General features: G+C 53.0%; 2 protein-coding genes across 21 annotated transcripts in view; one reads left to right on the top strand and one right to left on the bottom strand.

Moving 5' to 3' along the window:
- The window catches only part of DTNB (dystrobrevin beta), a 137,102-nt gene extending 123,693 nt beyond the window's left edge, over positions 1-13,409 (bottom strand). For 15 of the 20 annotated variants that reach the window (XR_010429631.1, XR_010429633.1, XR_010429634.1 and 12 more), the window contains exons 1-2: positions 12,871-12,950; positions 1,760-1,827 (exon numbers count right to left, since the gene is read on the bottom strand). Coding sequence is in view for 14 of the 20 variants with exons in the window: in XM_064651177.1 (XP_064507247.1) it covers positions 1,760-1,826 (67 nt within the window). In the remaining 6 variants the exon portion in view is untranslated. Of the gene's footprint in view, positions 1-1,759; positions 1,828-12,870; positions 12,951-13,288 lie in introns of those variants that run through there. The other 5 variants (XR_010429635.1, XM_064651192.1, XM_064651193.1 and 2 more) reach the window with 5 other exon arrangements.
- PREB (prolactin regulatory element binding) overlaps positions 1-13,448 on the top strand; it is a 345,777-nt gene that overhangs the window by 252,475 nt on the left and 79,854 nt on the right. The window lies entirely within an intron of this gene.

Below are 13,448 nucleotides of genomic sequence, written 5' to 3'. Positions count from 1 at the left end.
CCACAGCCCAGCACTTCAGTGGGACTGAACAGCCCCAACCTGAGAACATCCACAACCTGAGAACATCCACAGCCCAGCACTTCAGTGGTACTGAACAGCCCCAACCTGAGAACATCCACAGCCTGAGAACATCCACAGCCCAGCACTTCAGTGGGACTGAACAGCCCCAACCTGAGAACATCCACAACCTGAGAACAGCCACAACCTGAGAACAGCCACAACCTGAGAACATCCACAACCTGAGAACATCCACAACCTGAGAACAGCCCCAACCTGAGAACAGCCACAACCTGAGAACAGCCACAACCTGAGAACAGCCCCAACCTGAGAACAGCCACAGCCCAGCACTTCAGTGGTACTGAACAGCCACAGCCTGAGAACAGCCACAACCAGAGAACATCTACAGCCCAGCACTTCAGTGGTACTGAACAGCCCCAACCTGAGAACAGCCCCAACCTGAGAACATCCACAACCTGAGAACAGCCACAACCTGAGAACATCCACAGCCTGAGAACATCCACAGCCTGAGAACATCCACAACCTGAGAACAGCCACAACCTGAGAACATCCACAGCCTGAGAACATCCACAGCCTGAGAACATCCACAGCCTGAGAACATCCACAGCCTGAGAACATCCACAGCCTGAGAACATCCACAGCCTGAGAACATCCACAGCCTGAGAACATCCACAGCCTGAGAACATCCACAGCCTGAGAACAGCCACAACCTGAGAACAGCCACAACCTGAGAACATCCACAGCCCAGCACTTCAGTGGTACTGAACAGCCACAGCCTGAGAACATCCACAGCCCAGCACTTCAGTGGTACTGAACAGCCACAACCTGAGCTGCACAGACACCCCTTGGATGGAGGTAACCAGAATTCTGAACACTTCTAACAACCTAGCCAAAGGTAAAGCCCTGCAGGTGCCCTCCTGCACTAAATGATCACAAGATGAGGACACCCCTTGGCAGGGATGAGGTAAAAGTGATGCCCTGAGGCACCAGCCAAAGCCATTCCAGTGGGGATGTGCCATTGGACTGGAAAAGGTTCTGAGGAGATCCCCTCCAGCATGGCAGCCTGGACAACAGGAGGAATTTCTTCATGGAAAGGGTTGGGCTTCAAGGTCCTTTCCCTCCCAAACCATCCCACGATTCTGTGATAAAAATGCTACTCTGGGATTCCTTCAACAGAACAGTATCAATATCCAGTTTTAAGGAAGCCCTCTCTCAGTTTGTAACTGGAATTAAGGACATGCCAGCCTAATGTAGGAGTTTCCTTCAGCCCTGTGCTCCCACAGGACAGCAGAACAAGGGGATGGCATGCAAACATGCAGGGTTTTAACAATCCCAGCCTCTCTGCCAGGAGTGATCCTGCACAAACCCACAAACTGTTCCTCTCCTGACACACCAGTGTTGTAGGATCATCTTTTATTTTTTTAAGGCAAAAGGTGCTCTGTTGTCTGTTGTCACTATTTATTTCAACAGCTGCCCACAAACCCCAGATATTGCCAGAGCTGAGAAATGTGAACGTTCTTTGGAAAAGGAGCTTCCCAAACCCTTGGAATGACTGACCTTCCTGGCAGGTGTGACCCACCTTTTGCTGCTCCCGCTGAGCAGCTCCCAGGGGCACTCTGGATGATTTTCCCTGGCTGGGGCAATGTCTCGTGGAAGGAGATGGGAATGATGGGGCAAAACTGTCCCAGGGGAGCTCTTGGTAAAGAATAAAGGACATTGTGCCTTCAGCTTTCCTACTTACTCATCTCCATGAACAGCTGCCTCTTCTCTGCCATGGTCCTCCTCCTCTTCCCACTCTCCTCAATCATCCTGGAGACAGAAATGGCAAACACTGTTTGTGTCAGGATTGCTGTTACAAGAGCAACCTGCTGTGAACAACGTGGGTTTATCCCTCAGCAGAAACAGTCTGATCCTGCCTGGGGAGTGAGCAGAGCAGCAGACAGACAGACAGACAGACATCCCTCCATAATCACCCTGTTCCACGACACACACACACACTCTGGGCTCCTGAACACCTTCTGGGGGGGGGGGGGGCACAGGAAACATTAATTCTGAACATTTTAATTGCTCCTGCTAAGTCTGAAAAGCTCAGAGCAGCATTAATACAAACAGAAACACCACAGAAGGAATTCCTTTGTGTTCAAAGGGGGTTTGTTTGCAAAGCACAGAGCAAGCTGAGCCAAAAAGGTGATTCTGGGGCCTCTGGGGTTCAGGAGGAGAAAGCACATCCCAGTCCTTCCCCTGGCTGCCAGAGGTCAGTGACAATCCTCTTCCCTGCAGGATCACTGAGGCTGGAAAAGACCTCCCAGGATTTGGGGGGATGTTGGGTTTGGGGGGGGTTTGGGGGGCCCTTGTCTTTTCAAGAAAACTTGTAAAAATTCATTTCACTTTGAAACCCAGTGCCTGAGGTCCAACCATACCTGTCAGGGGAGTAAAGAACTTCAGTGCAATTAAGTTGGAAATAAACCCATGTGTGTTGGTGGCACAGGCCTCCCTTTCTCAGGGGAACATCAAAGAAGTGACAGCGACAGAGAGGAACCTGTACCCCCAGGTAAGAGGGCCCAGGGACAATCCAGCCCCTCTCACAGCACCACAGTCCTGAAAGATGCAGAATTCCAGCCAACTCCGGGGAAAAAGCACAAGTTAATTCAGTTATCAGTGTGAAATCTGATTTATGATTTACTCAGTTACTAAATCATTCTTTTGTTACCAGCCTCACCAACCTACGGTTCAAAACCTGAGTTTAAACCAGGTGGTTTAAAACCCAATAAATACGGTTTTTAAGTGTCTGAAACCTAAGAAAAGGCAAAAACCCCTAAGAATTCTCCTCCAGTTCCCCCAAGCTCCATGGGAGTCAGTGGGCTCAGCCTGGAATGTCAGCAGGGAACACAGGGCTGTGCCTTGGCACTGCCCCACGGCCCCCAGGAACAGCCTCAAACCCACCAAACCTCCCTCCTTCTTCCCTTCCACAAGGGGAAACAAGCCCATGGGGTTATTATGACAGGCAGATGTATTTCACTGCCTTATTTCTCCCCCCTGTAGGAAAGCACAGGCTCAGGACTGACACACTGCTGGGGTTTTGTTTTTCTAAGGGAAAGCACCTCGGTGGCACTTGTTGGAGAGATGCAAAGGTTTTGTTTTTGTTTTTTTTCTTTTCAGGTTCCTAAAATAAATCCATTTTATTAAGTTCAATGAACATATTCAAACAGAGTATCTCAGGCAAGGTTCCTCCCAAGGAACTCACCTGCAGGCAAGAGCAGTTCAGTGTCCTGGACACTGGGACTGTCCCTGAGATTCATCTTGTTCAAGCTCCAGGTACCCTCATACACTGCCCCAAGCTTCTGGATTTTTTGGAATATTTCTCTCTGTTTCCCCATCACATAAAATATGCAGGTCAGCTTGAAGCCCACCAGGTGCTGTCCCTGAAATCACCTTTATTCCCACTGAACCCCGTTAAATCCCACAGCAAGGGGCTCCAAGGGGCAGAAATCCCCTTGGAGGACTGGATGAAATCACATGGAATAGTGATTTCATGTTTTAAACTGGTTTTAGGAGAGGTTATTTTACCAACACATAAGGGACAGTAATGCTTGAATCTCCTGCAACACCCAGAAAAACAAAGATACCACGAGATCTCCCCCTGCCTGGGCTGTGGGTGCACGTCCCTCCTCCCTCCCTTCCCCTACAGACACCTCAGTCACACAGTCATCAAACCCCAGAGTGCTTTGGCTGGGAAGAGACCTTAAATCCCACCTTGTGCCACCCCTGCCATGGGCAGGGACACCTCCCACCATCCCACCTGGATGGACACTGCAGGGATGGGGCAGCCACAGCTCCCCGGGGTTCCCTGGCACGGGGGGGCCCTGCAGTGCCAGCAGGGCTGGGGATGGGAGCTCCAGGGGTCACTCAGGGGGCACAGGCACCTCCCAGGGCACTGCCACACAGGGATCAGCAGGTCAGAGTGACCAGGACACACACCTCCACAATCCCAGAGGAGCCAGTGTTCTCCACAGGGAAAATGGGTCAGTGATCTGCTCTCCTTGCCCTTGAAATGAAACCTGACTGAGGGACCTGCTTTGGCCATGATCCCAGGATCATCCAGCTGGGAAAAGCCCTCCCAGCCCATGGATCCCCCTGTGCCCACCCTGTCCCCAGCCCAGAGCACTGAGTGCCACGGCCAGGCCTTCCTGGGACACCTCCAGGGCTGGGCACTCCAAACCTCCCTGGGCAGCTGGGCCAGGGCTGGACAGCCCTTTCCAGGAAGGAATTGTTCCCAACATCCAACCTGGAACCTCCTTTTGGTCAACCCTAGGCTGTTCCCCCTCATCCTGTCCCTTGTTCCCTGAGAAAAGAGCCCAACTCCCACTGGCAGGTATTTGGGAATATCCTATGGAATCCATCAGGATAACTGACCAACCTGCTTTAACTCCTGAACAAGGAATCCATCAGGATAACTGACCAACCTGCTTTAACTCCTGAACAAGGAATCCATCAGGATAACTGACCAACCTGCTTTAACTCCTGAACAAGGAATCCATCAGGATAACTGACCAACCTGCTTTAACTCCTGAACAAGGAGATGCAGAAGGATCCCTCGGGGGCGAGGCTGGGGAGAGGAAAGATGGGAAGCCTTTCTCAAGTTCAAAACAGGAATGAACCAAACCCACAGTAACTGCAACTATGTTTAGGATGCAAATTACAGAGCTGGGCTCCCAGCACAGGGAGGGGAGGCAGCAGCTTGTCCTGCACTGGTTGGGTTGGATGTTTGGAGGGGGGTGGAAGGGGTTTGGGGTTTTGGTGGGGATTTTTTGGGTGGTTTTTGTTTGTTTGTTTGGCTGGTTGTGCCTTGTTTTTTAAACATTTGTGGCACAGTGGGTGAGAAAAGTGCCAAGAAACACACACAGGGGCTGGGGTGACGTGGCAGCCCAGGATCCTGGGGATGGCTGCTCACATTCCACGTGGGGAAAACCTGCTCCAACACAGAGTCAGGGAAGTGCTGGATCCCAGAATGGCCCCCTAAAGTTCAGCCCATCCCACCCCCTGCCATGGGCAGGGACACCTCCCACCAGCCCCGTCCAACCTGGCCTGGGACACTTCCAGGGATCCAGGGGCAGTTCAATGTTCAGCTCAGGGAGCACAAAGATGTCACACCCTGGAAAACTGCAGGTGTGTTTGATGCAAACCTCCCAAATTCTGCCATTTCCCTTCATCCATTCACCTTGGCCCCCTCTGCAACAGGTAAACACCTTTATTGCCTTGGGAGCAACACGAGCAACCCTGACACAGCCAACAGAAAATCTAATTTATAAATCAGATTCACAACGATAAACGTGGAGAACCCTACGCTCAGCCACCACCTGAAACAGAACTGCACCATGAACTTAAACACTCTTCTGATTTCTCCTGTTTGAATTTGTTTTCCTTCCCTCGTTTACACCCACCCTTCTGTTCCGGGGTTCTCCCTCCTCCTCACCTTTGAAGGCTCCCTCCCCACCCCCAGAGCACAGGCAGGTCTCACACATCCATGTTATGGACCCAAGGAAATCCTGGCTGCAGGAACACCGGGACAAATGCAGGGACAGCCCTGCTGGCTGTTCTCCCTGCCCTGCTCCAGCAGGTCCAGCTGGTGCTGACTCTGCCCCACGTTCCTGTGGTTCCCCAGCCCGGGTGCTCCCAGGTATTCCCAGGTGTGCCCAGGTGCTCCCAGGTGCTCCCAGCTGTTCCCAGGTATTCCCAGGTGTTCCCAGGTGTTCCCAGGTGCTCCCAGGTATTCCCAGGTGCTCCCAGGAGCTCCCAGCTGTTCCCAGCTGTTCCCAGGTATTCCCAGGTGCTCCCAGGTACTCCCAGGAGCTCCCAGGTGCTCCCAGGTGCTCCCAGCTGTTCCCAGGTATTCCCAGGTGCTCCCAGGTGTTCCCAGGTGTTCCCAGGTATTCCCAGGTGCTCCCAGGTATTCCCAGGTGCTCCCAGGAGCTCCCAGCTGTTCCCAGCTGTTCCCAGGTATTCCCAGGTGCTCCCAGGTACTCCCAGGAGCTCCCAGGTGCTCCCAGGTGCTCCCAGGTGCTCCCAGGCGCTCCCAGGTATTCCCAGGTGCTCCCAGCTGTTCCCAGGTGCTCCCAGGTATTCCCAGGTGCTCCCAGGTGCTCCCAGGTGCTCCCAGGTTTCAGGCCAATACTACAGGACCTTTGTTACGAGGTTTCGCTCTTCTTGGAGCTCATCAGCTGTAGGTAACGGCCCGGGGAGGCAGCTCTGCTCCTCCTGCTCCTCCTGCCCAGCTCAGCCTTCCCCTCCTGCCCCACTGCTCCTCCTCTGCCCTCCTGCTCCTCTGGAAACCTTGGCTTCCATACCTGCAGCTCCAGGGGCTTCCTCACTGCTGCTGGATGACTCCAATCTAGTCATCAACTCACTGAATCGGCCAAAGATTTGTTTGGTTTTTTTTTTCTTCTGACAGTCAATTTTGGTTTATTTTGTTTTATTTCCACCTTTACTCCAAAGGAGACTCTGACCTTTAGGATCTGATAACCATCTCCAGACAGTGGTTTGCACTGAAACTCAGCCTCACCAGCCGAAGAGAACAGGAAAAGGGAAAAAAAAGTTAATTTACAAATTGTGCTCAGACCTATTTGTGCTCAGAAATAACTTGTAATTAAAATAAATCAGAATCCCTCTCTGGGGCACAGGTTGATCTGAGCTGTGCTTGACACACACAGAAGGAAGCTGAGTGACTTTCTGATTTGGAGGAACAAATACTCCTGGTGGTTCAAGGAAAAGCTTTCATCTCCCCTCAGCTCACTCACTCTTAAAAATATCATTGGGATGAAGATGTTGAATAAAAACTCAGGGCATACCTGCACTGGCAGAAGAAGTTACTGCTTTGGGCTTCAACTCACATTTCACTTAAACAGTTTAAAATAACTTCTGAGCCGTAATAAATACTTTGTTGAAGCATAAAATTAAATTTATTAATTATATAAGGGTGTTTACATTTACTCATCTTAGATTTCAGTAAAAATATGAAGTATTTTTACTCTTCTTTCCTAATTTGAACAAAGACCCCCCCAATGACTGCTTTCATCCCCTCATCTCCCTCTGTGGATGCTCTTCCTCATTTCTGTGCCCTTCAAGCTCATGGTTCATATTCCAACCCCCCTCTTCTCAGCAGTCACACATTAATAAAGGTAACTGATCAAAAATATTCCTGTTTTTCCCCTGAGCCTCTTCCTAGGGGGACAAACTGATCTGGAAGTGATTCCAGAGGGACACATCTAGCCCTGGGAGGAGAAAAGATAAACCCTTTATATACATTCCAGTGGCAACATCTTCTTTTAAAGGTTGTTTTAACCATTTCTGATCATTCTTCCAATTTAACCTAAAATTTCAAACTCTGGTCCCCCCACTGCAGGGAGAAGTAACTGAAGTAGAACAGATTGTGCACAAAAGTAGGAAAAAACACTTTAAAATGTTATTTTTGCGTGCCCAGCCAGCACAGGAGCATCTCTGGGAACCAACGTGCACCTCCCAGCAGCAGGGGCCCCAAATCCTGAAGGCCCAGGTGTCTCACGGGTGTTTTTACAGGTTCTGGACTCAAATGCTGGTGTGAGACCTTTACAGACCAAAACTCACTTCAGCCTGGGAGAGTGTGAGTGAGAAACCCCCTGGGCCACGAGCCAGGCAGTGGATTGTGACTCCTCAGTGATTATAACTCGGCAGTGAAATTCTACACGAGCCAAAGGTTCCTTTTTTTACCCCCAGAAATGCAGTGGATCCAAAGCTGGTTTGGAAAATTCTGCAAAGACCTGCCCATATAACACAGCAAACTTCACTAAACATGAACAGGCAATCAGGTAGTTTAGGAAAAAAAAAATTAGTACTAAAAAATAAAGCTTTCCCTTGTCCATGCTTTGCCATTCCTGTAAGGTTTCCCAAGGCAGGAGATGCCATCTGGTTTGTTCCTGCAGGACACAGCCCCTGCCACCCCTCAGGGCCTCCAGTTCCTGCTGTGGGAAAGAACTGGATGGGCAGGGACACTCCTGCTGGGCCAAACCTGGGCTGGGGAATGGGGGATGGAGTCCATCCAGCTGGGAACAGGGGCAGGGGGGTCACACAGGGGTCCCATCCAGCTGGGAACAGGGGCAGGGGGGTCACACAGGGGTCCCATCCAGCTGGGAACAGGGGCAGGGGGGTCACACAGGGGTCAGGGCTGGGACCAGCCCTGGTCAAGGTTCTCATCCAAGGTCAGACAAGGGGGTCAAGGGCACCTCAGTCAGGTCGTGGATGACCCCAGGGTGGGTGGGCTGTGGGTCTGCTGGAGGGCAGGAAGGGCCTGCAGAGGGGTCTGGCCAGGCTGGATCCATGGGCACCCTCACACAGGAGACACAGGGAGGGGCTGGAGCGTGGGCAGGGAAGGGAAGGGAGCTGGGAAGGGGCTGGAGCAGCAGGAGGGGCTGAGGGAGCTGGGGGGGCTCAGCCTGGACAAAAGGAGGCTCAGGAGGGACCTTTTCCCACCCCACAACTCCCTGACAGGAGGGGGGAGCTGGGGGGGGTCAGGCTCTGCTGCCAGGGAACAAGGGACAGGAGGAGAGGGAACGGCCTCCAGCTGTGCCAGGGGAGGCTCAGGTGGGACAGGAGGAGGAATTTCCTGCTGGAAAGGGTGGTCAGGCACTGGCAGGGGCTGCCCAGGGAGGTTTGGAGTGCCCAGCCCTGGAGGTGTCCCAGGAAGGTGTCCCGGTGCTCTGGGCTGGGGGACAAGGTGGGGATGGGGCACAGGGGGGATCCATCTCGGAGCTCTTTGCCAACCCCAGTCATTCTGTGATTCCATGAAAACATCCTGGCCTAAGCCCCAGTGTGAGCCCAGCAACCTCCACGTGGTCAGAAATGGATAAAGATCTCACTGGATGCAAGTTAAACAAAGGTGGAACAAGTACCAACATTAACCGTGGGTTCCTCTGAAAACTTTCCAAGGCTTTCAACACGACTTTAAAAAGAAGCTCCAGGTTCCCTCAGGACAAAACAGAACAAGTTCAGACCCAGGAGAGTTCCAGACAATCTGCATTTCTGTCACTTCAGGTCTGCAAGTGTCAGTTCAGTGCCCAGAGCAGAGAGAAACCCCAGCCCTGAGGAACTCAGGGGTCAGCCAGTGACCAGGGTGACAGGGGCACTGCAGGTTCCTGCCCCAGGGGTTATTTGAGGTACCCAGCACCACATATTCCTTTCCAGTTCCCAGGAATCACTCAGCCTGGGGCCCAGCACATCTGCAGGCTCTGCAGGACAACACTCTGTGTTTAAACACAGTCAGGTCTGTTCCCCAGCAAACCACAGAGAGGGGGCAGAGAATTCAGGACACTCAGTGCCCACGACACTGCAATGCTGTACTTGAGTAACCAGAGAGCCAAACACTGATTGCACTGAACTGCCCCAAAGCCTGAGCAGCAGCAATGGCTTTTTACAATCTGCTGGAGGCTGAAGGTAATGTCTGTATGTGGGATTCACCACGAGCCTGCAAACAAGAGCAAATCCAGCAGCCCAAACTGTCTCCTTAAAATAAAACAGTGCCACTGTCAGGTAAGGTAATGAAACATCCCACCAGGATTTTCAAGCAGTAAGAAGCTGGAAATACCCTAATTAAGAGCTGTGCTTCCCAAAATGGATCTGGCAAACCCTTCCCAGCCACTGCACCCTGCAGGGCCCAGCACTGCTCACAGAGCACAGGAGAGAACTCTGTCTCTTCAGCCCCATGGAATATTATTAGATGTTCTGAGCTCCATTTGTGCCCCTTTCCCTCGACCCAGGGTGGGGGATGCAGCAGGTGACACAGCTGGGAGCACTGACAGCACCAACCCAACCCTCAGCAAAGTTCAGCCAGAGCTCCCCTGGCACAGCTGCAGGGATGGGAAACCCCAGCAATCCCAGTGATCCCAGTCCAGGGGCAGTGAGAAACACCTGCAAACATGAACCACGGTCCTGACCACAGCTGAGTCAGGGATAAAAGGGCTTGCTGGGGTTTAATTCTTTAATTTCATCTCCTACATTAACTTAAAAGCAAAAACAAAGTAAGCCAGAAGTAAAACTTTAATTGGTGATAGGCCATTGCTTCTGTAAAACCAAGCACTGAAAACTAGAACTCCCTTAAGCTTTGGCACTTTCTGTTTTAAAAAATAAGTTAAATTAAGGCCTCAGCTCCCTCCCTGTTTGCCTTATGCCAGAACAACCCCTTCACTCCCCCATCTCTTAAATCACAGAATCATTTAGCTTGGAAAAGACCTCCATCATCAGCAAGTCTGCCCTTTGACCCAAATGAAGTTAAAAGCTGCACTGATGAAGGCTGAAAAATACCTCACCCCTGCAGTCAGTCAGTAACTACTTTGAATTATTATAATTCTAAGTGGTTTTGAACCACAGAACATCCTTTAGACATCCAATCCTTTTAAAATTTAGTAATGAATTGGCACCCTGCTATCATAATTCCCTTTGTTTCCAAAGAGATGCACCTGGCCAAATAAAACTCTACAATAGATATCACATTATAAGGTCTCCTACCTTTTCTCCCAGATCTAGGCTGCCTAAAAGTCTTCACTGGCACAAGTCTTTTAATAAACACTAAACCAGAGACAACAAAATCATGATTTCTTCTCCCACAGCCAACAAGTTCTGAATGACCCACAGCCTGTGAAAGAAGCAGCCTGCTCCAAAAAACCAGGGAGCCTGGGGCAATCCTGGGGAGCCTGGGACAGTCCTGGGAGCCTGGGACAGTCCTGGGAGCCTGGGACAATCCTGGGGAGCCTGGGACAATCCTGGGGAGCCTGGGACAATCCTGGGGAGCCTGGGACAGTCCTGGGGCAATCCTGGGGAGCCTGGGACAATCCTGGGACAGTCCTGGGGAGCCTGGGACAGTCCTGGGGAGCCTGGGACAGTCCTGGGACAATCCTGGGGAGCCTGGGACAGTCCTGGGCAGCCTGGGACAGTCCTGGGGCAATCCTGGGGAGCCTGGGACAGTCCTGGGCAGCCTGGGACAGTCCTGGGCAGCCTGGGACAGTCCTGGGCAGCCTGGGACAGTCCTGGGACAAGCCTGGGACAATCCTGGGACAAGCCTGGGACAAGCCTGGGACAAGCCTGGGACAAGCCTGGGACAAGCCTGGGACAAGCCTGGGACAAGCCTGGGACAGTCCGGGGAGCCTGGGACAGTCCTGGGAGCCTGGGACAGTCCTGGGGAGCCTGGGACAGTCCTGGGAAGCCTGGGGCAATCCTGGGACAATCCTGGGGAGCCTGGGGCAATCCTGGGGAGCCTGGGACAAGCCTGGGACAAGCCTGGGACAAGCCTGGGACAAGCCTGGGACAAGCCTGGGACAAGCCTGGGACAAGCCTGGGACAAGCCTGGGACAAGCCTGGGACAAGCCTGGGACAAGCCTGGGGAGCCTGGGACAAGCCTGGGGAGCCTGGCACAATCCTGGCACAATCCTGGCACAATCCTGGCATGGCTTCTGCATTCAGCAGCACAGAACCAGCAGGGAACAATGAGAGGGAGCCCCACGGCACCTACAGGAGCTCCTGGATGTGCCCCCTTCCCAGTGGGATCCTGGAAAAAGCAGGACCAAACCCTGGCAGCCCAGCCATGGACTGGGGAGCTGCTGCCCTGGCACTGACCCCAGCAGCAGGGTTGGGATGGATCAAAGCAGAGAACAAGACAAGAACCCCGTGTGTGATAACGGGAACAAGGAGGAACCCAGAGAGGATTTAACAGGACAACATGGCCAAGGAAAAGGCCTCTGGAGCAGCATCCTGGGCAGGGGGAAGCACAGCGAGGATTTAGGGGGCAGAGGAAAACTGGAACTGAAACTTTCTGAACAACTGGCTCAGGCACATGGAATGGTTTGTCACTGGGCAGCCACACCAGACAGAGCACAGAGTGATCAAAGGTTTGGGTGGGGAGGGACCCTAAAGCCCATCCAGTGCCACCCCTGCCATGGGCAGGGACACCTCCCACCAGCCCAGGCTGCTCCAACCTGGCCTTGGACACTTGCAGGGATCCAGGGGCAGCCACAGCTTCTCTGGGCAACCTGGGCCAGCATCAGCCTCAATAAACTCTCTGCAGTTCCCTCACTTCTTGGGGTCCCTAAACACTTTGGGAGCACTAAACTGTAGGTTTGGGAAGAAGAAAGAAAAAGGAAAAAGAAGAAGAAAGAAACAGGAAGAAGAAAGAAACAGTCTTAGGAACCAGAGTAACCAAAGAAACTGAAAGTACAGAGCACAGTTAAAGGGCAGCAACACACAACTACTGCCCAACCTCCAGAACTCTGATTCTGTCCCACCTGAGACTTGAAGCAGCATAGAAAGAATTTCCACAGTATCCCTGTGCCACCCTGCCCGTTCCCTGTGGCTCAGCAACCCTCTCGGGAAGGAGACAGCACTACACTGGGGCTCTGAGGGTGGGGAGACCCTGGCACAGGCTGCCCAGAGAAGCTGTGGCTGCCCCTGGATCCCTGAAGTGTCCAAAGCTGAGTTGGACGGGGCTTGGAGAAACCTGAGATAGTGGGAGGTGTCCCTGCCCTTGGCAGGGAGAGGGGAATTAAATGTTCTTTAAAGTGCCTTCTCACACAAACCATTCCATCATGAGATTCACCTTCCCAGCCAAGGGATGTGTCCCACAACGATGCAATTCTGTGGGAATTTCAAGTAGAGGAGTGTATCTCACAGAGGAATATTTTTACATGTCCTATACATGACAGAAAATGCAGAAGTCACTGCTCCAGGCCACAGGTTTGTCAGAGATGAAAAATTCAGTATCAGTTCTGTAAGAAACAGGCACCTGATAACAGCATTTATGCTCGATCCCACAGTCAGTCCAACAGATCACGGTACCTGGATCACACTGAGGAGCCTCTCTGGGCAACTCCCACTTTCCTGGGCTCGGTTCCTTCTCCAAACATTTAACCGACGACCTAAAAAGACGGGGGAAAAAAGGAAGTGGTTTGTTTTTTTTTTCCTCCGAGAAAGCAGCGGTTTCCCAAAGAAAAATTACATCTCCCGTATCTCGCACACAGAACACGGCGCTGCTTTTGCCCTGGTGGTGTCTCCCGCTAATCCCAAGCGCTGGAGCCGCACCCTCCGTGTCCCAGCAGCCGCTGTTCTGGAGCAGAGCGCAGCCCGGCCCGGCCCAGCCCCGCTGCCCGCACAGCCCGGGGCCGCTGCGCGCCGGGGCTCCCCCACGGGCCCCGCGGCCCGGCCCGGTCTCGCTGGACGCTTCCCCCGGGCCCAGCCCGGCACCCCGAGCTCCCACCTGTCCAAGGCTGGCAGTCGGGGGGTCCCGGGGGTTCCCGGGGAGGTCCTGGGGGGTCCGGTTGGCTCCAGGGCCGGCGAGGCCGCCTCAGCCCCGGCCGCGCTCCAACGGTCCCGGCCGCGGCCGCGCCGCCCCAGCCAATCACGGCCCGGCCCTGCCG

Source organism: Pseudopipra pipra, chromosome 3, assembly GCF_036250125.1.
Source record: "Pseudopipra pipra isolate bDixPip1 chromosome 3, bDixPip1.hap1, whole genome shotgun sequence".
Taxonomy (NCBI): domain Eukaryota; kingdom Metazoa; phylum Chordata; class Aves; order Passeriformes; family Pipridae; genus Pseudopipra; species Pseudopipra pipra.
The sequence above is the reverse complement of the archived record's forward strand: the minus strand, read 5'-3'. Positions and strand labels throughout refer to the sequence as shown.